Here is a 20317-nt window from a genome sequence, read left to right as displayed (position 1 = left end):
TATTTATACAGTTATATGTATATATATATATATATATATGTATATATATATATATGTATATATGTATGTATATATATATATATATATATATGTATATGTTATATGAATCTATCTATGTTTGTATATATATATTAAATACCAATACTAATTATCACCCCCTTTGAACTTCCACTTCAGCACCCTTTGCTCTTCCACCCACACAAGTTATGTGCCACTATAAATGTAGTTTGAGCAAGTTGTATCTCCTCAAACTTCAATGTCTACAAGTCAAAAACCCTCCAATTCTACGAATATCTCCCCAGATATGACCTTCATTATCAAGTGTTGAATATATTTACTAACAATCCATGGCATTCAGCTTTCTTTGCTTAAATTGCAGTGGGAAGGAGCACCATATGCATGTCAAAATTCCTAAATGGCCCTATATCAATCTACTCATCAACAACCCTCACGCATTATGGGAAACCACAAACGTACCATGGGCTCATGTTAAATGATGCCTGCACCAACATCTCAGGTTCGCCTTTAATCCTTCAGCCTTATTTTGTAAACGTAGATTTAACATGCCATACATGTAGTTTCGGGAGACACTATTCTGCAGGAACAGCTTTCAATACAGAGCTCCCCGGTTTCACAAACATGCTAGGGCATTCAATAATGATTCATTCAAGAAATTCACCAAATAGCACTGGAACACAACAATTTGTCGGTCTTAAACTAATTGGTCCAGGTTCTCCACTATCATTCGGTAACTACATTTTTCGACATCACTGTCCTACCACATTAATCAATAACATAGCTGTAAATCTATTTGCATTAACAGTCATTTCAACTTATCCACCCGACTGAAAATCAAATTATCTCTATAGGCGATACCCATGCACCTGTAATTTGTCGTGAGGAACCAGGCACCAAAAGTAAGTAACATGTTAAATAATGTATCTTTCATGTACAATGTCACAGTGTTTGGACCATCCAAAGGCGCGCATCCAACTCTTCAGGTAACAACTACCGACATCCACAGTTGACTAACCGCTATTTATTTATAAACGGAATTACAATGATGCATTTACATTGTCATGTTGACGAACATTTTAAAAATGTTAATTTGTGTAGGAATTATTTATGTCATATTAACACTTACCTGTTCTGACTTGGGCAGCTATCAACGTCGAATATCATAATCAAGGACCTCCTACATTCAAATGTCCTACTTGCAACGCAACTATGTGGTACGACGAGAGACACAATAAACCAAAACATACCAAAAAACCAACTTTTTCAATTTGCTGCCAAAATGGGAAAATACTCCTGCCAAAACTCAAGTCCCCTCCTCCTCTTTTGATGAGATTACTTGATTATACTGACACCTCAACTGCAAGATTTCGAGAGCAAATAAGGGTATATAACATCATGTTTTCATTTACATCTTTCGGAGCACGGATTGACCACACCATCAACAGGGGCCGCGGCCCATACACATTTAGAATAAGCGGTCAAACATATCATAAGATTGGTTCACTCTTACCGGAGGACGGACGATCACCAAGGTATGCACAGTTATATTTTTATGACACACAGAATGAAGCTACAAACCACATGTTAGCTTTTTTAGGAGGTGATTCAAGAGAGACAGTAGACGAAACCTTAACTAACAGCTTGATTACCATGCTCGATGAATTTAGTGCGGCCGCACAGGCATTTCGTATGGCACGTGATTGGGCCAGTAACAATACATCCGGAGACTGCGCACTTCGATTGCTTGCAAAATATCAAACTCCCATCAGTATAATGCACCAAGTGTTGGTAAGGTGGCAGATCTTATCACTAGCGACTTTGGCCACTGTAATTCTTCACGTGATATTATTGTACAACAACGCAACTGCGCACTACAAAGAATCTCTGATCTCCATCAATTATATATGGCATTACAGTACCCACTACTCTTCCCATACGGTGAAATTGGCTATCATGAAAACATACCCTACCATTGTAACAGTGGAAGAAGGAAAACTTCACGGGGTTACATCACCATGCGAGAATTTTACTGCTACAGAATTCAGCAACGGGAAAACGAGGGTACGACCCTACTTAGGGGTGGGCGGTTATTTCAACAATACTTGGTTGATGCTTATACAGAAGTCGAAGAACAAAGGCTTAAGTATCTGAGAAATCACCAAAACGAACTACGCACCGATCTATACAACAACGTATGCGATGCTGTAACAAGGGGCGACACCAAAGCCGCTTCAATTGGAAAATGAATAATTTTACCATCCTCACACACAGGCAGTCCACTCTACATGCTTCAAAACTACCAAGATGCTATGGCTTTGTGTCATGAATTCGATAACCCAGACTTATTCATCACCTTCACTTCTAACCCAAAATGGCCGGAAATAGAAAGTATGTTATGTTTTATCGAGGGCTAGCGAGCACCGGACCGTCCTGAAATTGTAGCGAGAGTCTTCAAGCAAAAACTAGACAGCCTCATGAATGATATAATGAAAGAAAACATCTTCGGGACGTGCGAAGCATGTACTATATACACATCATTCCCAAATTTTATCATCAACATGTGCATAAGTCATTTACAGGTATGCCCCACCCTTCAACTTCTTTGCCTATTTAACTGCAATGCTGGAGCAGTTTGCCGACTGTTTCTGCCGTAAACAATAAATGCTATAAGTACAAACCTCAAAATGGGCTACATTATGATCAAATTCATTTTATTATAGAATACAATCATTTCCCAGGTATATGCCATTAGCTGTATATATGTTAAAATATAAATATAAGTAAATGACCTAATTAAAGAAGAGTACTTAATGTAGTTGCATTACAGAAACACATACCTTCTGCTTTATGCATTTTTTTCACCCCCAAACCACCTACATATAACCTGCAGTACCTCTTCAGGAAAATGTATCACGCATTGCCTACTCGCAGGTATATATATTATATGTATTATTCAAAATGCCAGTGGTCTCATAAAGCTTGAATCTTACTGATTAATTTAAAAATTCTTTAAACACATGAACATCTATAGGGCTGAGGATAAGTTCTGTCATTGGAAATAAATAATCCCAAAAATCGGTAACCGAAGATGCAGAATTATATGGGATTAATAGTGAGGTTATGGATTAGGTGTGGACCATGTCACCAACGTTCAGCTTGGCTGCAACATTCTATGTCTAAAAAATTATTTAAATTTTAAAAGTTATGCCTATTGTAATATGTATGCGCGAACTTTGTAATAATACATGTCCTCCTATACTTACCCGTGAATTGTCTACTGGCAGGTATACATATTATTGAATTCCAAAAACGTGGGTTGCCGCATGTCCATATCTTATTCTGGTTAACCTGTGCATACAAATGCAAGACACCAGAAGACATCAATGATCTCATATCGGCCGAAATTCCTAACGAGAAACACGATCCCGAAGGATACAAGGCTGTCACCGAGTTCATGTTACACGGCCCATGCGGTGGTCAACATAAAGATGCCCCATGTATGATTGATAACCAATGTTCAAAGCATTTCCCTAAGTCATATTATTCCGAAACCACAATCGATGAAGACGGGTACCCTAACTACAGACGACGCAACAATGGTGTCAATGTAAATAAAGGTAAAACCACACTAGACAACAGTTTTGTCGTGCCCTACAATAGATATCTATTGATCAGATACAACGCACATATACATTTCGAGTTGTGTAATAGATCTCGAGCGATTAAGTATCTATTCAAATACTTAAACAAAGGGTCGGACAGAGCTACAATTGTCATACAAGAAAACGTATTACCCGCACAAAACTCATCAGACATTCGTGAAAAAATTATTGACGTCGATGAAATCAAGAATTATTTGGATTGCCGCTATTTATCTCCGTGCGAAGCTGTTTGGAGATTATTTTCTTACGACATCCACTTCTCTAAGCCATCCGTGATTAAGCTGTCATATCATCTACCAAACCAACAGTCGGTCACTCTACATGATTCACAACATCTTCCAGCCCTCCTGCAACGGCCAAGCATCAAAGAAACCATGTTCACACAATGGTTTTAACTTAATAAACAAGATCCAAAAGCACGGAACCTTACATACGCAAAAATCCCTAAAGAGTATGTCTGGAATAATGATGCAAAGGAATGGGCCCCAAGAAAGTTAAGACCCTCAATTGGTCGTATTGTCTATTCAAATCCAGCGTCCGGTAAGCGTTACTATATAAGAATGTTGTTAAACATTGTAAAGGGACCACGTTCATTTGAAGAACTCCGTACATTTGATGGTACGTTACACCACACTTTCAAAGACGCTTGCTTCGCGTATGGTTTACTCCACGATGATAGGGAATGGACAGAAGCCATTTCTGAAGTAAAAATCTGGGCATCAGGTGCACAACTCCGCGATTTATTCGCAACCATGCTACTCTTTTGCAATATAACTAACCCACTCAGACTATGGGAACAACACTGGGAAGATTTAGCCGACGACATTCTTCATAAAAAAAGGAAAATCTTCAACTTCCCAGATTTGACCCTAATCGATTCTCAGATTAAAAATTACTGTTTGGTAGAAATACAGGGAGTTTTACATAAACACAGGAAGTCACTCTCTGATTTCCCATCTCTGCCACTGCCTGACCCATCTCTGCTAACCCAATTGGACAATCGCTTGATCCGAGAAGAGTTAAATTACAACATAAAGGATATGAAGAACTTGCATGACAACCTGTTCAGGTCTCTTAACCCTGAACAACTCACACTATATGAGCGACTAATCAAAGCTGTCACAAATCAGGAAGGCGGGCTGTATTTCTTATATGGCCCAGGTGGGACTGGGTAGTCTTTTTTATACAATACAATTCTAACAAAACTCAGATCTGAGAAAATGATTGCGCTAGCAGTTGCATCATCGGGTATGTTGTTTTTTTTCCCTAAATTTTTTTTACTTAATTTTCCCACAGCCATTATTTGTGGCACGTTTTTAAAAAATATAACTCATCAGTATGTCTAACACGACCTCACATCCTCTGACCTCACATCCTCTAATGTTATATCATATTTTCCTACGCCAAACATCATACACATAATGCGTAGGTGTGTTGTTTACACTTAATTAACAATATGTAACGCCGTGAAAATGCAGGAATCGCTTCATTGTTACTACCCGGTGGGCGGACTGCACACAGTCGATTTGTTATCCCACTCGAACTGATGGAGAATAGCACCTGCGGTATAAAACAAAAAACACATTTGGCGGCGCTAATGCAGAAAGCAAGACTAATAATCTGGGATGAAGCACCTATGACTTAAAGGTACGCCTTTGAAGCATTGGATAAAACTCTAAGAGATATTTTAGGTTCTAAAAATGAGGCAAATATACATAAGTTATTTGGTGGTATGCCAATATTGCTGGGTGGGGACTTTAGACAAATCCTCCCTGTCATTCCAAAAGGTAAAAGGCAAGAGGTAGTTCACGCGTGCATCAATAGATCAGAACTGTGGAAATTCTGTCACCTACATACCCTATTACGCATTATGAGGGTGAACGAATACACTTTTGATGGCCAAATAGATAATCGAAAACGCGCATTCAATAAATGGGTCCTAGACGTGGGAGATGGTAACGTGCCTGCATCATCTAAAGATGGAGAAGATGAACCATCATGGATAAAGATTCCCAAGGAATTCATTGTAAAACACGGAATAAACCCAATTGAAACAATTGTTGATACCATATTCCCAGATTTCAATTCAAGGCAGGACGATGAAGACTATTTGCTAGAAAGGGCAATATTGACCCCTAGAAATGATGACGTAGATGCGATTAACAAGCACATGTTTAAGAAACTACAAGGTGAAACGATGACATTCAATAGCTCGGACGAAATTTGCAAAGGCTCCACCGACAGCATCGAACAGCAACAATCATATCCGGTGGAATATTTAAACAAGCTCGATTTTCCAGGTGTGCCTCCTCACAAATTAAAGTTAAAAATAAGCCAACCAATAATGTTGTTGCGAAATCTACATCCCAGTGGCGGCCTATGTAATGGTACACGACTGATCATAACAGCATTTCAAAAGTTTGTTCTCCGGGCTCGCATCATTACGGGATCGCATATAGGTACAACAGTAATAATCCACAGAATTGTCCTCACCTCAGCACAATCAAAGTGGCCATTTGTTATGCAATGAATCCAATTCCCTGTCAGACCGTGTTACGCTATGACGATTAACAAAAGCCAGGGGCAGTCACTTAATTTGGTCGGTCTCTACCTCCCTAAACCCGTATTCAGCCACGGACAACTTTACGTCGCCTTCTCATGGCTCACAACCCCAGATGGTCTTAAAATAGTCATGATCGATGAAAGTGATGAGCGATTGAAGGGACACACAAAAAATGTTGTTTAAAAAGAAACGTTCTTCAACCTCAACCAAACTTTGTAACGATAACGCTCAACGAATCATTTCTAATACATATCTTTATTAAATTATATATTCAATTTTAACTGTGGACTACCTCAATTATGTGTACTACAAAAATCTGATTATGATTTTTCATTTGTGTCTTAGACAACCCTGATAAACGACCTGCGCCATCTATAGATACTCTGGAAATTGAAGGTAATTTCAAACATTTATACATCTTTTATGTATTCTGCTACATTCCTACTCACACGATATTTACAATTAATAACAGTGTTTCAAAAGGTAATAAAGGAAACCTGTTTGTCTTAAGTATTGGAAACACAGCTTATGTACCTCGATTCAACCTAACCCGTTCGTTAACAGGTTAGTGCAGGTGGGATAGAGCTCATAGTGTAGTACGCTTTATTGTGTGATTCGTATTTGCCAGCCTTTTTTGGCCTTTTACCTGACTGTGGTTCCCACACAACATTTAGTAGGATCGTTAGTATAGTCGATGATATATATTTGAAACCTTGGCCATCATCATAACGCTTAAGATTGCTATTTTCAAACCGCCAACACAACACGTTCATGTCTGTAACTATCTATTTACAGGTCCTGCACCGACGACCGCATCAGAGATTTCGCCGCTATTTGTTTCCAGCAAAAAGTTTGGTTTAATATAAGTGGTGTGTTTAACATTTTCGTTGCAAATTTAATTCTACTAAATTGTAAGACTTCCTGTATACTATAGTTACACCATTTTTCATCAGCAAATGATGTGGGCGCCCTGCATTTATATAACATTGATTTCCTTCAGTAAGTTTGGTATTCATAGCACTTATGTGTTACAAAGTTTGGTATGCACTTTCAATACCTGACTGTGGTTCCCACACAACATTTAGTAGGATCGTTAGTATAGTCGATGATATATATTTCAAACCTTGGCCATCATCACAACGCTTAAGATTGCTATTTTCAAACCGCCAACACAACACTCTCATGTCTGTAACTAACTATTTACAGGTCCTGCACCGACGACCGCATCAGAGATTTCGCAGCTATTTGTTTCCAGCAAAAAGTTTGGTTTAATAGAAGTGGGGTGTTTAACATTTTCGTTACAAATTTAATTCTACTAAATTGTAACACTTCCTGTATACTATAGTTACACCATTTTTCATCATGAAATGATGTGGGCGCCCTGTATTTATATAACATTGATTTCCTTCAGTAAGTTTGGTATTCATAGCTCTTATGTGTTACAAAGTTTGGTATGCACTTTCATCTGCCTAAATTGTTACATTTAGTCTTACTACAAATTGTTGTTACAGCGTCCACAAAACGCAGGCGTCGTACACAAATCCTAACGATGTACGTGCAATGCACGGGCATTGTGTACTAGTAATAATTAAAACTTGAAGATGTGTGGTATTAATATTAATGGATTGATATGAATCCTTATTATATTTAAAATTTGTTTATGATTGTTGTAAACAAATTTAATTTTAATATGTTTTTCAAAACGCTACAAATATATGTACTGAATCTATTAAGATGGAAACAGTTTTTATTGATTATATAAATATATTAGATGCAAACCATTTATAGTAGTAATAAACGGTTTTTATATAGATTATATCTAAAGTGTGTGACTATTGCTCCTCATATTAATCATTACACAAGATCATGACTAATAAATAGAAAATGATAATTACAATAAGATATACCAAAAATGGAAGTTATAATAGAAATTGAGGTCAAATTAAGTGATAATTGAAAAGAATATAGGTTTAAATAGAGAATACACATTTACCGTGCAACCATAATATTTGTATAATAATACACTTAAAATGATTTGATCACTTTTTCTCGTGCATTGCACCGCTAGAATTTTAGTAAAATATTGTTTTTGTAACACTGCAACGATTGGTACTTAACACAACATAAAATTCAAATATATAAACTTATAAAGCTAAGATGTATCATAATACTACGTATATTATTTCGAACATGCGAAAAGTAAATTGTTTGAATGGTGTATAAATATTGGAGCACCTTTTTGAAACCACATTTTTTGTGTGATTTGTAATATTAAAATTCTTGTTATACAACATTCTCAAATCACTCCTCGATATCATGGAGAACTTGTGAAAAAGTATGTATAATTAAGAATATGGTTAAAGTCATAAATATGTCATATACTTTAAGTTTTGTCTCAATGTAGGCTATATACCCCAAAAAATATCAATGTAGGTTATATACTCTTAAAAGTTGTATCGATGTACACAAATTTAACAAGTTACCTACTGAATCGGTAAAGTTAATTATTTAATATTTTTTTGCATTTTATATGGCTACAAATAGGTTATATACTTTCAGTTTTGTTCAGATGTAGGCTATATACTTTCAGTTTTGTTTTGACGTAGGCAATATACTTTCAGTTTTGTTCCGATATATCACCAATGTCATTCTCCACATAGAATGTCACGTCATCGTTTAGTTGTTTATCCGGTTAATAAGTTTTGTTCATTCATATTAGTACACTTTATGAAAGTATATAGCCTACATTGGTATTTTTCGGGATATATAGCCTACATTGGGACAAAAATGAAATTATATAGCTTACATTGGTATTTTTCCGGGTATATAGCCTACGTTAGATAATGTACGCAAGATATTCTTTGACAGCACTATCATTTTCTTCTCACTACATAGACTCACCACCAAGGTTGTAAAAAAGTCGCGAGTCGGGGACGCATCGGTCGAGACCTAAAAAGGACGCGTCGGTCGAGTTGGGGACGCGTCGGTCGTTGACCAACGTTGACTTTATAAATAATTTCTTAAATATATATTTATATATGTATAAAATAGTTGTTTCTGTACCATAAATTTCTTATATAAGAACTTGAATTTATATACAATCAAACTTCAAACTCAATTAATGTTACCGAGTACATAATCAGTAAGGACGCAGAGAAAAGAGCGGTCCAAAAAATGAAAACAAACCCTAATTTTAAAACATATCACATCTTGACGAAAATTTGACTGATTTTGACCATTTTTTACTAACTTTGACCGTCTTTGACAGACTTTGACCAAACTTCTAGCTTTGACCATCTTTTGAATCGTTTTCAGAAAAAACGGGACAGAGAATCCAAACAAACGACACATCGGCCGACGCGTCGACTAAGTCGGCTGACTTTTAGAATACTGCTCACCACTATAAAATATATGTTATATCTAGTTCATTATCCATCTTTCAAATTAAATAATAAATATTTTAGAAGGAATGCTATAACTTATGATACTTTTTTGAAAATAAACATTATAACTGATATACCAATTTAGTTTTATTCATTAAAAATAAATATATTTATAATATTCATTCATTAAATATAATTTTAGAGTTAGATCTATACGATTTGTGTACAAGTGATAATCACGTTTTTTACAATAAGAGATCTCGATATGCATTCCACATAAATATGGAGTTATTTTAGGAAATATTATTATTTAATTAATTCAGTTTAATTAAGAAAATGACCCGTAAAATTATTTAGTTCAGATTAATTGACAATTTGGCACGTAGAATTATTGGCACGCGCTTTATAATAATGTATGTATAGATAACTATAAAATTATATACATTCAAAGTTTGATTTAACTAATTTTAAAATGCTAGACTAATTCGTTATTTTCGTTAGGAACATAAAGAGCCTTAATCGATCAATTTTTTTATTTTTTTCTTTTCATGCATAACCTATAAACCTAATTAATACATATAGAATCAAATTTTATTTGTTTTCTTATACTTTTTGTAATAATTTTCACAAGAAAAAACTAGATGTATATAGAATGTTTGTTGTGGGACATATATTGGTACTAGATTATAACATGTCTATCTTCATCCCAGCTAGTGTTGTTCAATTCTTTCTTTAGTCACATGTTTTTGTTTTCTTCTCTTGTTTTTATGCATGTAGATAAATGATGACTTATTTGTACATTATATCTAACAAAATCCATGAAATTTATGTAGCCTTAATCTATCTATACATTTTTTTCTTTTTGTGTGGCCCAATTAACATTCACCTTTTCATTACTCGTGTCAATATAAATGTACACACATAAGATACTATATACGTGGAAAGACAATTAACATTATTGAATATATACCAAATTGATCTTAGAGAGGGCGAATGCCCCCTTTAAGTTATACTATCGACACTGTTAATCTATATGATCAATACCGAGAATACGGTTGTGCAAGTATTATCATTTCTCACATATATACATAATGATCACGATCAATTTGTTTCGATGCGTATGACTAATAAGTGACTACTTATGTATAGCAGCATGTTGTTCGTATGATTGGTTAGTGTGTCTTGCATCTCTGTCTTTTGGAACACTTGAATTGTTCGAACTATCAATATTCTATATCTAATTAAGTTAAAACTCATGACTATTGATCGTTCGACGTGACATGTTGGTTATTTGTACTTTAGTCGTTATGAAGCTTTTGGAGAAAGGAACACTTATGTTTTTATCCTACCACGTTTTGATACACATGTAAGTACTTTAAGAAATGTAGGAATAATTATATATAAAAAAAACAATTGTTTTTTTTTTTTTTTTTTTTGAAAAGCAAGTTGTCGGCATCACTCAGATGAGACTTAACCACCTTCGCGATCATATGCCACGCACGCGCTTTCGGGAGGAAACCTGAATCGCATTGCAGGAATTCGATCCTTAAACCATTCAGAGAGGCAGGGCGGACCAGTTTGAATCCTCAATGAATCCGGGAGAAAACTCCCTAAGGTCAATCTGGATATATTCTTATTTCGGCATCACCCAAAAACATTTGGGTTTTAACTTTATTCAACTTATTACTCACTCCGTCCCAATTTAATAGTCCACAGACAAAAAACACACAGATTAAGAAAAAGTGACTGTCACATGTACATTTTTATTTACTTTCCAGTTTTACCCCTTACGTTTTCTCTACATGGTTACATTTTTGTCTTACTTAATTGAAGTAAAAGCATAAAAGTGCTCTAACCAATTATTCTTATCTATTAATAGAAGTGGACTACTATTCATTTGAAACGAGTCAAAAAATAAAGATGGATTATTAATATGAGACGGAAAGAGTAAAATAGATGCAAGTATCATTTTATTCAACTTAATTATTTATTGATGTGTCTTCAAGTTTTAAATAAGAAACATCGATTATAATTGAAGCATTTAAAACCCGGACCATTCTGAGCCTCCCGTCATATTGTCCCGTTTACAAATCGATTTTTTTTAAAAAAAAAAATAGTAATTTTAATTAGATAAGTTGCAAATATAGAAAAAGTAGTTTTTTTTTTTTTTTACAAAAATGGTAAAACCGAAGTTTGAAACTTCGGTTTTGCCATATCCGAAGTTTCAAACTTCGGTATTGCATGCAGAGAAACCCTAAACTGAAGTTTGGAACTTCGGTTTTGCCAATTCCGAAGTTTCAAACTTCGGTTTTGAGTCTGCATTATTTAATCCCTAATTAACCTATTAACGCTTAGATTTGATACGTTATTTTACAGTTATTTACGAAACTATTATCTTAAAGCCAATAATAACATCACAAACAACAAAATATTATTTGTAGTAATCTGCAAATATAAATTTTTTGAACAACACTTTTATTAATAACAATAACACGGTTACATTTTTTTGAAAATAAAAATGCGTAATTAAAAACAACACATAAAGTAAATGTAACACATAATTATACTAGATGCAAGGGAAGAGATTGATTTTTCACAATTGCTTTATTTTTGACTAAATTTCATTCCTCTTCCTCGCAAAGATGCTCAAATTTTCTTTTAGCTTCACTCCAAAACATCGCGCCCGAGTGTTCTACCGAAGTGTTTTCTTTGATCCACTCAAACACCTTTGAAATTGTTATCCGACTAACAACCACATTTTGAAAGTACTTATATTTATACCCAGAGTAAAGCGTGAATCGCGGTGAAAACTTTCCATTCCAATAGACATTAATCTGAACAAGAATTGGTGACATGTTTACAATTTTAATTGTTGTTTGGAGAAGAGAGTGATACATCCGTTTCTTGTAATAGATGTCGGTTTATATAGAGTAGTTTAAAATTAATAAACTGGCATTTTAAAACCCGGTTTTCGAAAAAGCTGACGAACAGTAAAAGGTAACAGTAAAAGCTAACAGTAACATATCTTTAATTGCTTTTTATGACATATCTAGTACCTGACAAACCGAATTTTGTGACACCGGTTTTGCATGCTGTTTCTGAAAGGTCTAAAACAAAACTTTAAAACTTCGAATTATTTGTAGATATACGCTTATAAAAGTGAATTTTGATTGTTTCATAAACACATAACAAAAAAGGATCCGAAACGTTTCAATTGACGTGTATCATGGTTGTGATTTGAATGGAATGGTGAAAAAATAGAACTCTCTAAAGGGCATAAAATGATGTTTGATAACGTAGATGTTCGCAGCTTTAATATGGAGAAGTTGATAGAGTTCCTTCGAGTAAAGCTACGAGAGAATCCAACATCAATGGACGTATACTACTACAAACCAGGAGTTGCTGAACCAGAAGCAATGTGCTATGATGAGGAATGGTATACATTAGTAGGGAAAGCGTGTATACTTTCGGAAAAAATTGAGTTGTATGTTTTGTTTGGAGTTTTTGAAGACGCACTTGAGTTCGATACGTTGTATGATAGTCATGGTGAATACTATTATGCACCTAGACCTTTTATTTCATTATTTCAACAACACTTTTTTTTTTTCATAAACATAAAAAACGATTACAACAAACATAGTACAGCAATTACAACTAAAAACCTATGGCAATCTAGTAGTTGGACATGTAATCCTGTTGTGGCCTTCAGCCCTGCATATACCACACTTTGATTTTTTCTTTTCACGTTCATCCATCTGGTTCTTAATATGTTTTGATTTCTTCCTCCCCCCGTGCTTAATCATTCTTGATGGATCGGCCATAATGTCCCATTCAAAAGGTGCCCGGTAACTCGCGTCTCTTAGTGGATTAAAATGATGGCTATATTGCTCTTTCCATACGGTAGTTGTGTACTTTTTACTAATGCATTTATTATATGCTCGTTTAGATGGCTGCACACAGAAATGGCATGAGAGCAACGTAATCTTTGGTGTTGCCAAATCCCACATTAACACTTTTATTGTTTAAACTCCACAGTGTAATCGGTGCCACCTTCACCACTTCTTTGATACCTTGATTGAACCTTAAATACACCTTGTTGTTCATTATAACATGTTTTTTTATATCTTTGAGCTCTTTTTGTGAAATGAATCAAACCGTTTAATTCAAAACCGACCAAATTTTTTTTTACAGTACAAGAGCGGCGCATCAAGGCAGGTGCGGTGCTCTTGAAGATCCAGAAGCAGCGCTCTCGTCTCCAGGAGCGGCGCTCCTGACGCCTGCTGAAAAACTCCACAAAAGACTGACCAGGAGCGGCGCTTTTGATACAAAAGCGGCCCTCCTGTACCTGGGAATTGCTGTTTCCATTTTATTAAGTATTGACCCAAACCACATACTCAACAACATGTGCTAAGGAACCCAAGTACATTCGATTCATAAAATAAGAGTGTTTACACAACAAAATGGGCACCACGACCCTTGGGACTCCAACGACCCGTTACATACATCAATGTAGCAATTTTGACCCAAATAGTTTAATTTCCAAACATTTAACGAGCATGATGTTTGGGACTAAACTACCCCACACTTAGGCCAAAATCCAAAAGCGTCCACTATCATAACAAAAGTGGGAGATCTCTAATCCGCATGAATACCCTTGACTTTGTCCACACCAGATCCTAAAAAGGTAAACAACGAGAGTGTAAGCAAAACGCTTAGTGAATGCAATAACTATACATATACATATATAACCTACTATCTTGCAATCACATACACAATTACCGCATACATGCTAGCAATATAATTAGCATACCATCGCAAAGTATAACGTTAAATCACCATTAACTCACACTAGCAACAATAACATATAACACGCACAATATAATATGTTACACTACAACACACAACCATGGTTAACCAATCGTACAAGGGAATGGTACTCGTGAAAGACCATCAGAATTCTCAACATCCATTAGTGTACTTAATACCGCGTATCACTAATCCCCGGGTGGCATCTTAACACCTCGATACTTCACCCCCGAGTGGCATCTTAGCACCTCGATGCTTCACCCATCGAACGTTCCGGAGTGGTGTCTTAACACCTCGACACTTCACTCACGAGTGGCATCTTAACACCTCGATGCTTCACCCTTCAAACATTCCGGAGTGGTGTCTTAACACTTCGACACTTCACATCTCGCTACACAAATAAATACATCATATACATATACGTATAATTATTCCACTCACCTTAACGCTTTTGGTGGAATATATACAAGCTTGCAACCTTCAATGCAATGTACCTATTACATTATGCGCGTAATCAATCACACAATCAAGTTGGTCAACCAACTCACCCACCATCTTAGGGTCATTTTGACCCATAGTGCAAATGTGACCCATTTACACCTTTAACCCTCACACTAGGTCAAGATTACAACAAATAGCTAACATCGATCGATTAAGGTCTTAATGCACCCATTAATACATGGTTAGTGCATTTTCATACTCATTAGACAACTTAAGTCATTCAAAACTCATTTGACCCATTCCAAGGTCAACACACCCATTTGGGTCATCCACCACCCGAATAACACCCATTCACTTAACACAAGGTGTGCTAGTGATTAACTAGCTATTTAAGACCCATAAACACAATCATCACCTCAAAACCCTAGGTTAGTCATTATTGGGTTCTCATAACCCAACTTACCCAAAATCCCCCAAAATTACCAACAAACGGGTTTCATTTTCATCACTAGCCCAAACCCTAACCCTTAATCAAATTAAAATAAAGGAAATCAAGATTTAAACATACCACTATAATCAAAACGTAGCTAGTGACTAGATGAACAACTTTAATACTCGCACTTTGACCCGAATCAAGCTTCTTCCTCTTTGATTTGAGCTTTCTCACACTAGAACTCTTTCTCACTCTAAAATTGAAGTGGAAAAGATAAGGTAGTTGAAAGTGGAGTAAATGACACTCTAAATCTGACTTTGGGGTCTTAAATTCATCCCACAAGTGAAAATACCAAAATGCCCTTCCTATTTACAATTTAATTTAAGAGACCCATTAATTCCCCGTCCAGGAGCGGCGCTCCTGAACTTAGGAGCGGCGCTCCTAGTGTCTTCTCAAAATATTTTTGGGTCGTTACAACTCTCCCCCACTTGAAGCAGAGCGCATCCTCACGATCCACGTCGCATGACAAGCAGGAAGATACACTAAAAAAAACTCTTCGAATTCCCATGTAAACTCGGAACCCTTTCGATGACGCCATTGGACTTTAATAGTCCTCACCTCCTTGTTACGCAATGTTTTAACCTTTTCATCAAGGATAGCCACCGGTTCCTCGACGTACTCCAACTTTTTGTTCAAGGAGATTTCGTCCAATGCTACCCACGTCGAGTCATCCGTAAGACATTTACGGAGATGGGAAACATGGAATGTGTTATGAATTCCAACAAGTTCTTCGGGTATCTCTAGTCTATACGTAACTTCACCAACACGATTCGGGATCTTGAAAGGACCAATAAATTGAGGAGCTAACTTTCCCCTCTTTCGAAATCGAATAATTCCCTTCCATGGCGAAACCTTAAGCATCACCATGTCACCCTCTTGGAACTCAATCGGTCTCCTTCGTTTATCGGCATAAGACTTTTATCTATCTTGCCCCACCTTTAATCGAGCCCGAATCATCTTAATTTTACTATTCATCTCTAAAACCAAATCGGTACTCCCGATCTCCTTTTGTCCCACTTCACCCCAACAAAGCGGAGTTCGACACCTTCGCCCATAAAGCATCTCATATGGTGGCATCCCGATGCTAGGATGATAAGTATTGTTATACGAGAATTCCACCAAAGGTAAGTGCTCATCCCAACTACCACCGAAATCAATGACACACGCCCGTAGGATATCCTCCAATGTTTTATTTGTACGTTCGGTTTGACCGCCCGTTTGAGGATGATACGCCGTGCTCATCTTCAATTGCGTACCCATATCTTCATGAAACTTATTCCAAAATCGAGATGTGAAACGATTATCTCTATCTGAAACAATAGATATAGGAACCCCATGTCTCGATATCACCTCCTTGATATACAACTTAGACAAGGTCTCTGACGATACGTTTCTCGAATGGGAAGAAACAATGCACTCTTCGTCAACCTATCAACTAACACCCAAATCGTATCAAATTGGGTTCTCGCCGTCTTTGGTAACTTTGTAATGAAATCCATGGTAATGTGCTCCCATTTCCATTTCGGGATTTCTAACGGTTGTAACATACCATACGGCTTTTGGTGTTCGGCCTTAACTTGCAAACACGTGACGCATTGTTCAACCTACTTAACAACATCACGTTTCATGCCCGACCACCAATACTCTTTCTTCAAATCAAGATACATCTTTGTCGCACCCGGATGAATGGAATACTTTAACTTATGTGCCTCATCGAGTAGCACTTGTCGGTAATCTCCCATTCTAGGCACCCACATTCTTCCTTGAAAGGACAACAGACCATGCGTGCCTAAGGTGATAGACTCTGTTTGCCTCATGATTCGTTCTTCATACTTGTTGTTAACAAAAGCTTCAATTTGAACCTCACCTAGCTTTACAAGAAAATCGTTAGTAATAATTATGCGTAACGATCCTACTCGTATCGCTGGATGTTGACTCTTTTAACTTAATGTATCCGCGACCAAATTCGCCTTACCCGGATGGTAAAGTATTTCGCAATCATTATCCTTTACCACATCCATCCACCTACGTTGACGATAATTCAAATCTCGTTGGTCAAAGAGATGTTTTAAACTCTTGTGATCCGAATAAATCGTACACTTGACACCATACAAGTAGTGGCGCCAAATTTTCAACACACCCGCTGCCAATTCAAGATCATGAGTCAGGTATCTCTTTTCGTGTTCTTCCAGTTGTCGAGAGGCATAAGCGATGACTTTACCCCGTTGCATTAGAACACACCCGAGCCCATTTAATGAGGCATCACAATCAACCGTTATATCTTCTACACCTTCTGGTAACACCAAAACCGGAGCTTGACACAACTTCTCTTTCAACAATTGGAATGCAATTTCTTGCTCGTTTTTCCAATTAAATCTCGCTTTCTTCCTCGTCAACTTTGTTAACGGAGAAGCGATCTTAGAAAAGTCCTGGATAAACCGACGATAATAACGACCAATCCGAGACAACTTCGAATTTTCGTAGGCATAGTCGGTTGTCCCCAACTCTTCACCGTCTCTATCTTCCCCGGATCTACTTGAATACCTTCTTTGTTCACAATATGGCCAAGGAATTGCACTTCCCTTAGCCAAAATTCACACTTGGAGAACTTAGCATACAACTTCTCCTTCTGCAACGTCTTCAACACTTCGCGCAAATGGCGTTCATGTTCCTTCATACTCTTAGAATAGACAAGTATGTCATCAATGAACACAATTACCGACTTGTCCAACATAGGTTGGCACACTCGGTGCATAAGATCCATGATTTAAGACGACCCGTCCTAATCCATAAGGATGAATATAATAACATATGGTTACATTGCGAGGTATTTGACCTCTATATGATACATTTTACAAACATTGCATTCGTTTTTAAAAGACAAACTTTCATTATATTGAAAGTTGACAGGCATGCATACCATTTCATAATATCCAAACTGTAAATGACCTAATCTGTCATTTACTTAATAATAATATTTATTGAACTCAACGACTTGAATGCAACGTCTTTTGAAATATGCCATGAATGACTCCAAGTAATATCTTTAAGATGAGCAAATGCACAGTGGAAGATTTCTTTAATACCTGAGAATAAACATGCTTTCAAGTGTCAACCAAAAGGTTGGTGAGTTCATTAGTTTATCATAAACAATCATTTCCATTATTTTAATAGACCACAAGATTTTCATTTTCATTTCTCATAAACATACATCCCATACATAGAGATAAAAATCATTCATATGGTGAACACCTGGTAATCGACCTTAACAAGATGCATATAGAATATCCCCATCATTCCAGGACTCCCTTCGGATATGATAAATTCGAAGTACTACAGCAGTTCAAATTCTTTGACTGGGGCTTGTTAGTGCCCATAGATCTATCTTTAGGATTCGCGTCAATTAGGGGCCAGTTCCCTAATTCTTAGATTACCAGACTAAAAAGGGGCATATTCGATTTCGATAATTCAACCATAGAATGTAGTTTCAATTACTTGTGTCTATTTCGTCAAACATTTATAAAAGCGCATGTATTCTCAGTCCCAAAAATATATATTACAAAAGCATTTAAAAAGGGAGGATATGAAACTCACGATACGATATTTTGTAGTAAAAATATGCATATGATGGAACTGAACAATGAAGGATTGGCCTCGGATTCACGAACCTATATCATTTATATATATATTAACATATATAATGGTAATCGAACAAATTTATATATTATTAGTGATATACTTGTTATTTTAATAACTTATGTGTTTCATTAATAACTTAATTAAATTTATTTATTTTATATACTTTAAATAAATAAAAATGTTACTATAGTTTAGTTAAGTATATTTCTATATGACTAATTTTTATTGTAGTAATGATAATAATATTAGTAGTTATATTGATAATTCTAATAATAATAATAATGATACTTAATAATAATGATAATAATAATGATAATAGCTTTAATAATAATATTAATAATTTTCAAAATAATAATAATTATTTGTCATAAACTTAATCATACTTTTTCTTAATAATCATAATCATATCAGTAACCTATTTTGAATCATAAACTTAATCCTTAATATTATTTTTTTTAAACCTAACCTTAACATTTTAATAATAATAATAATAATAATAATAATAATAATAATAATAATAATAATAATAATAATAATAATAATAATAATAATAATAATAATAATAATAATAATAATAATAATAATAATTGTAGTGACCCGAACTTTTCCATGTTTATATATATTAAATGAAATTGATATTTACACGCTTAAGTGTTTCCAACATGTTAAGCAATCAAACTTGTTAAGACTTGATTAATTGAAGTAGGTTTCATATAGACAATTGACCACCCAAGTTGACCGGTGATTCACGAACGTTAAGACTTGTAAAAACTATATGATGACATATATATGATTATATATATAGTTAACACGATATTATGATAAGTAAGTATCTCATTAGGTATTTTAACAATGAGTTATATACATAAAATTGTGTTTATTGAATTAAGAAACTCGAAACGATATATAACGATTATCGTTATAACAACGTCTTACTAATTACATATGAATCATATTAAGATATTGTTACACTATGTTTAATCATGATAAATGATAAGTAAACATGTCATTATGTATATTAACAATGAACTACATATGTAAAAACAAGACTACTAACTTAAGGATTTTGAAACGAGACATATATGTAACGATTATCGTTGTAACGACATTTAAATGTATATATATATCATATTAAGATATATTAATATATCATAATATCATGATAATATAATAATTTAACATCTCATTAGATATAATAAACATTGGGTTAACAACATTTAACAAGATCGTTAACTTAATGGTTTCAAATCAACATTTACATGTAACGACTAACGATGACTTAACGACTCAGTTAAAATGTATATACATGTAG

General features: G+C 35.3%; 2 protein-coding genes across 2 annotated transcripts; both read left to right on the top strand.

Annotated features, from left to right (window-relative positions):
- The first annotated feature begins 347 nt into the window (after positions 1-347).
- Positions 348-4075, top strand: LOC139864094 (uncharacterized). Its single transcript, XM_071852676.1, has 6 exons — positions 348-488; positions 824-917; positions 1163-1401; positions 1582-1845; positions 1935-2222; positions 3386-4075. Exons 1-6 carry the CDS (start codon positions 348-350, stop codon positions 4073-4075), a joined length of 1716 nt encoding a protein of 571 aa, XP_071708777.1.
- A 165-nt stretch (positions 4076-4240) lies between these two features.
- LOC139864093 (uncharacterized) lies at positions 4241-12750 on the top strand. Its single transcript, XM_071852675.1, has 5 exons — positions 4241-4841; positions 5159-5245; positions 5342-5980; positions 6589-6639; positions 12680-12750. Exons 1-5 carry the CDS (start codon positions 4241-4243, stop codon positions 12748-12750), a joined length of 1449 nt encoding a protein of 482 aa, XP_071708776.1.
- Positions 12751-20317: the final 7567 nt, after the last annotated feature.

Source organism: Rutidosis leptorrhynchoides, chromosome 8 (genome assembly GCF_046630445.1).
Source record: "Rutidosis leptorrhynchoides isolate AG116_Rl617_1_P2 chromosome 8, CSIRO_AGI_Rlap_v1, whole genome shotgun sequence".
Lineage (NCBI taxonomy): Eukaryota > Viridiplantae > Streptophyta > Magnoliopsida > Asterales > Asteraceae > Rutidosis > Rutidosis leptorrhynchoides.
Note: the sequence above shows the minus strand (reverse complement) of the source record. Positions and strands in the feature narration are given on the sequence as shown.

Excerpts from the sequence above, each read along its gene's own strand:
- LOC139864094 (XM_071852676.1), top strand. The coding sequence starts at position 348 with ATGGCATTCAGCTTTCTTTGCTTAAATTGCAGTGGGAAGGAGCACCAT. Across the intron at positions 489-823 it reads CAAACGTACCATGGGCTCAT|TCATTTCAACTTATCCACCC; the intron begins GTTAAATGATGC and ends TTGCATTAACAG. Across the intron at positions 1,846-1,934 it reads CACTAGCGACTTTGGCCACT|TACCCACTACTCTTCCCATA; the intron begins GTAATTCTTCAC and ends ATGGCATTACAG.
- LOC139864093 (XM_071852675.1), top strand. The coding sequence starts at position 4,241 with ATGTTGTTAAACATTGTAAAGGGACCACGTTCATTTGAAGAACTCCGT. Across the intron at positions 5,246-5,341 it reads GATGGAGAATAGCACCTGCG|CATTGGATAAAACTCTAAGA; the intron begins GTATAAAACAAA and ends ACGCCTTTGAAG. Across the intron at positions 6,640-12,679 it reads AGATACTCTGGAAATTGAAG|TACCTGACAAACCGAATTTT; the intron begins GTAATTTCAAAC and ends TGACATATCTAG.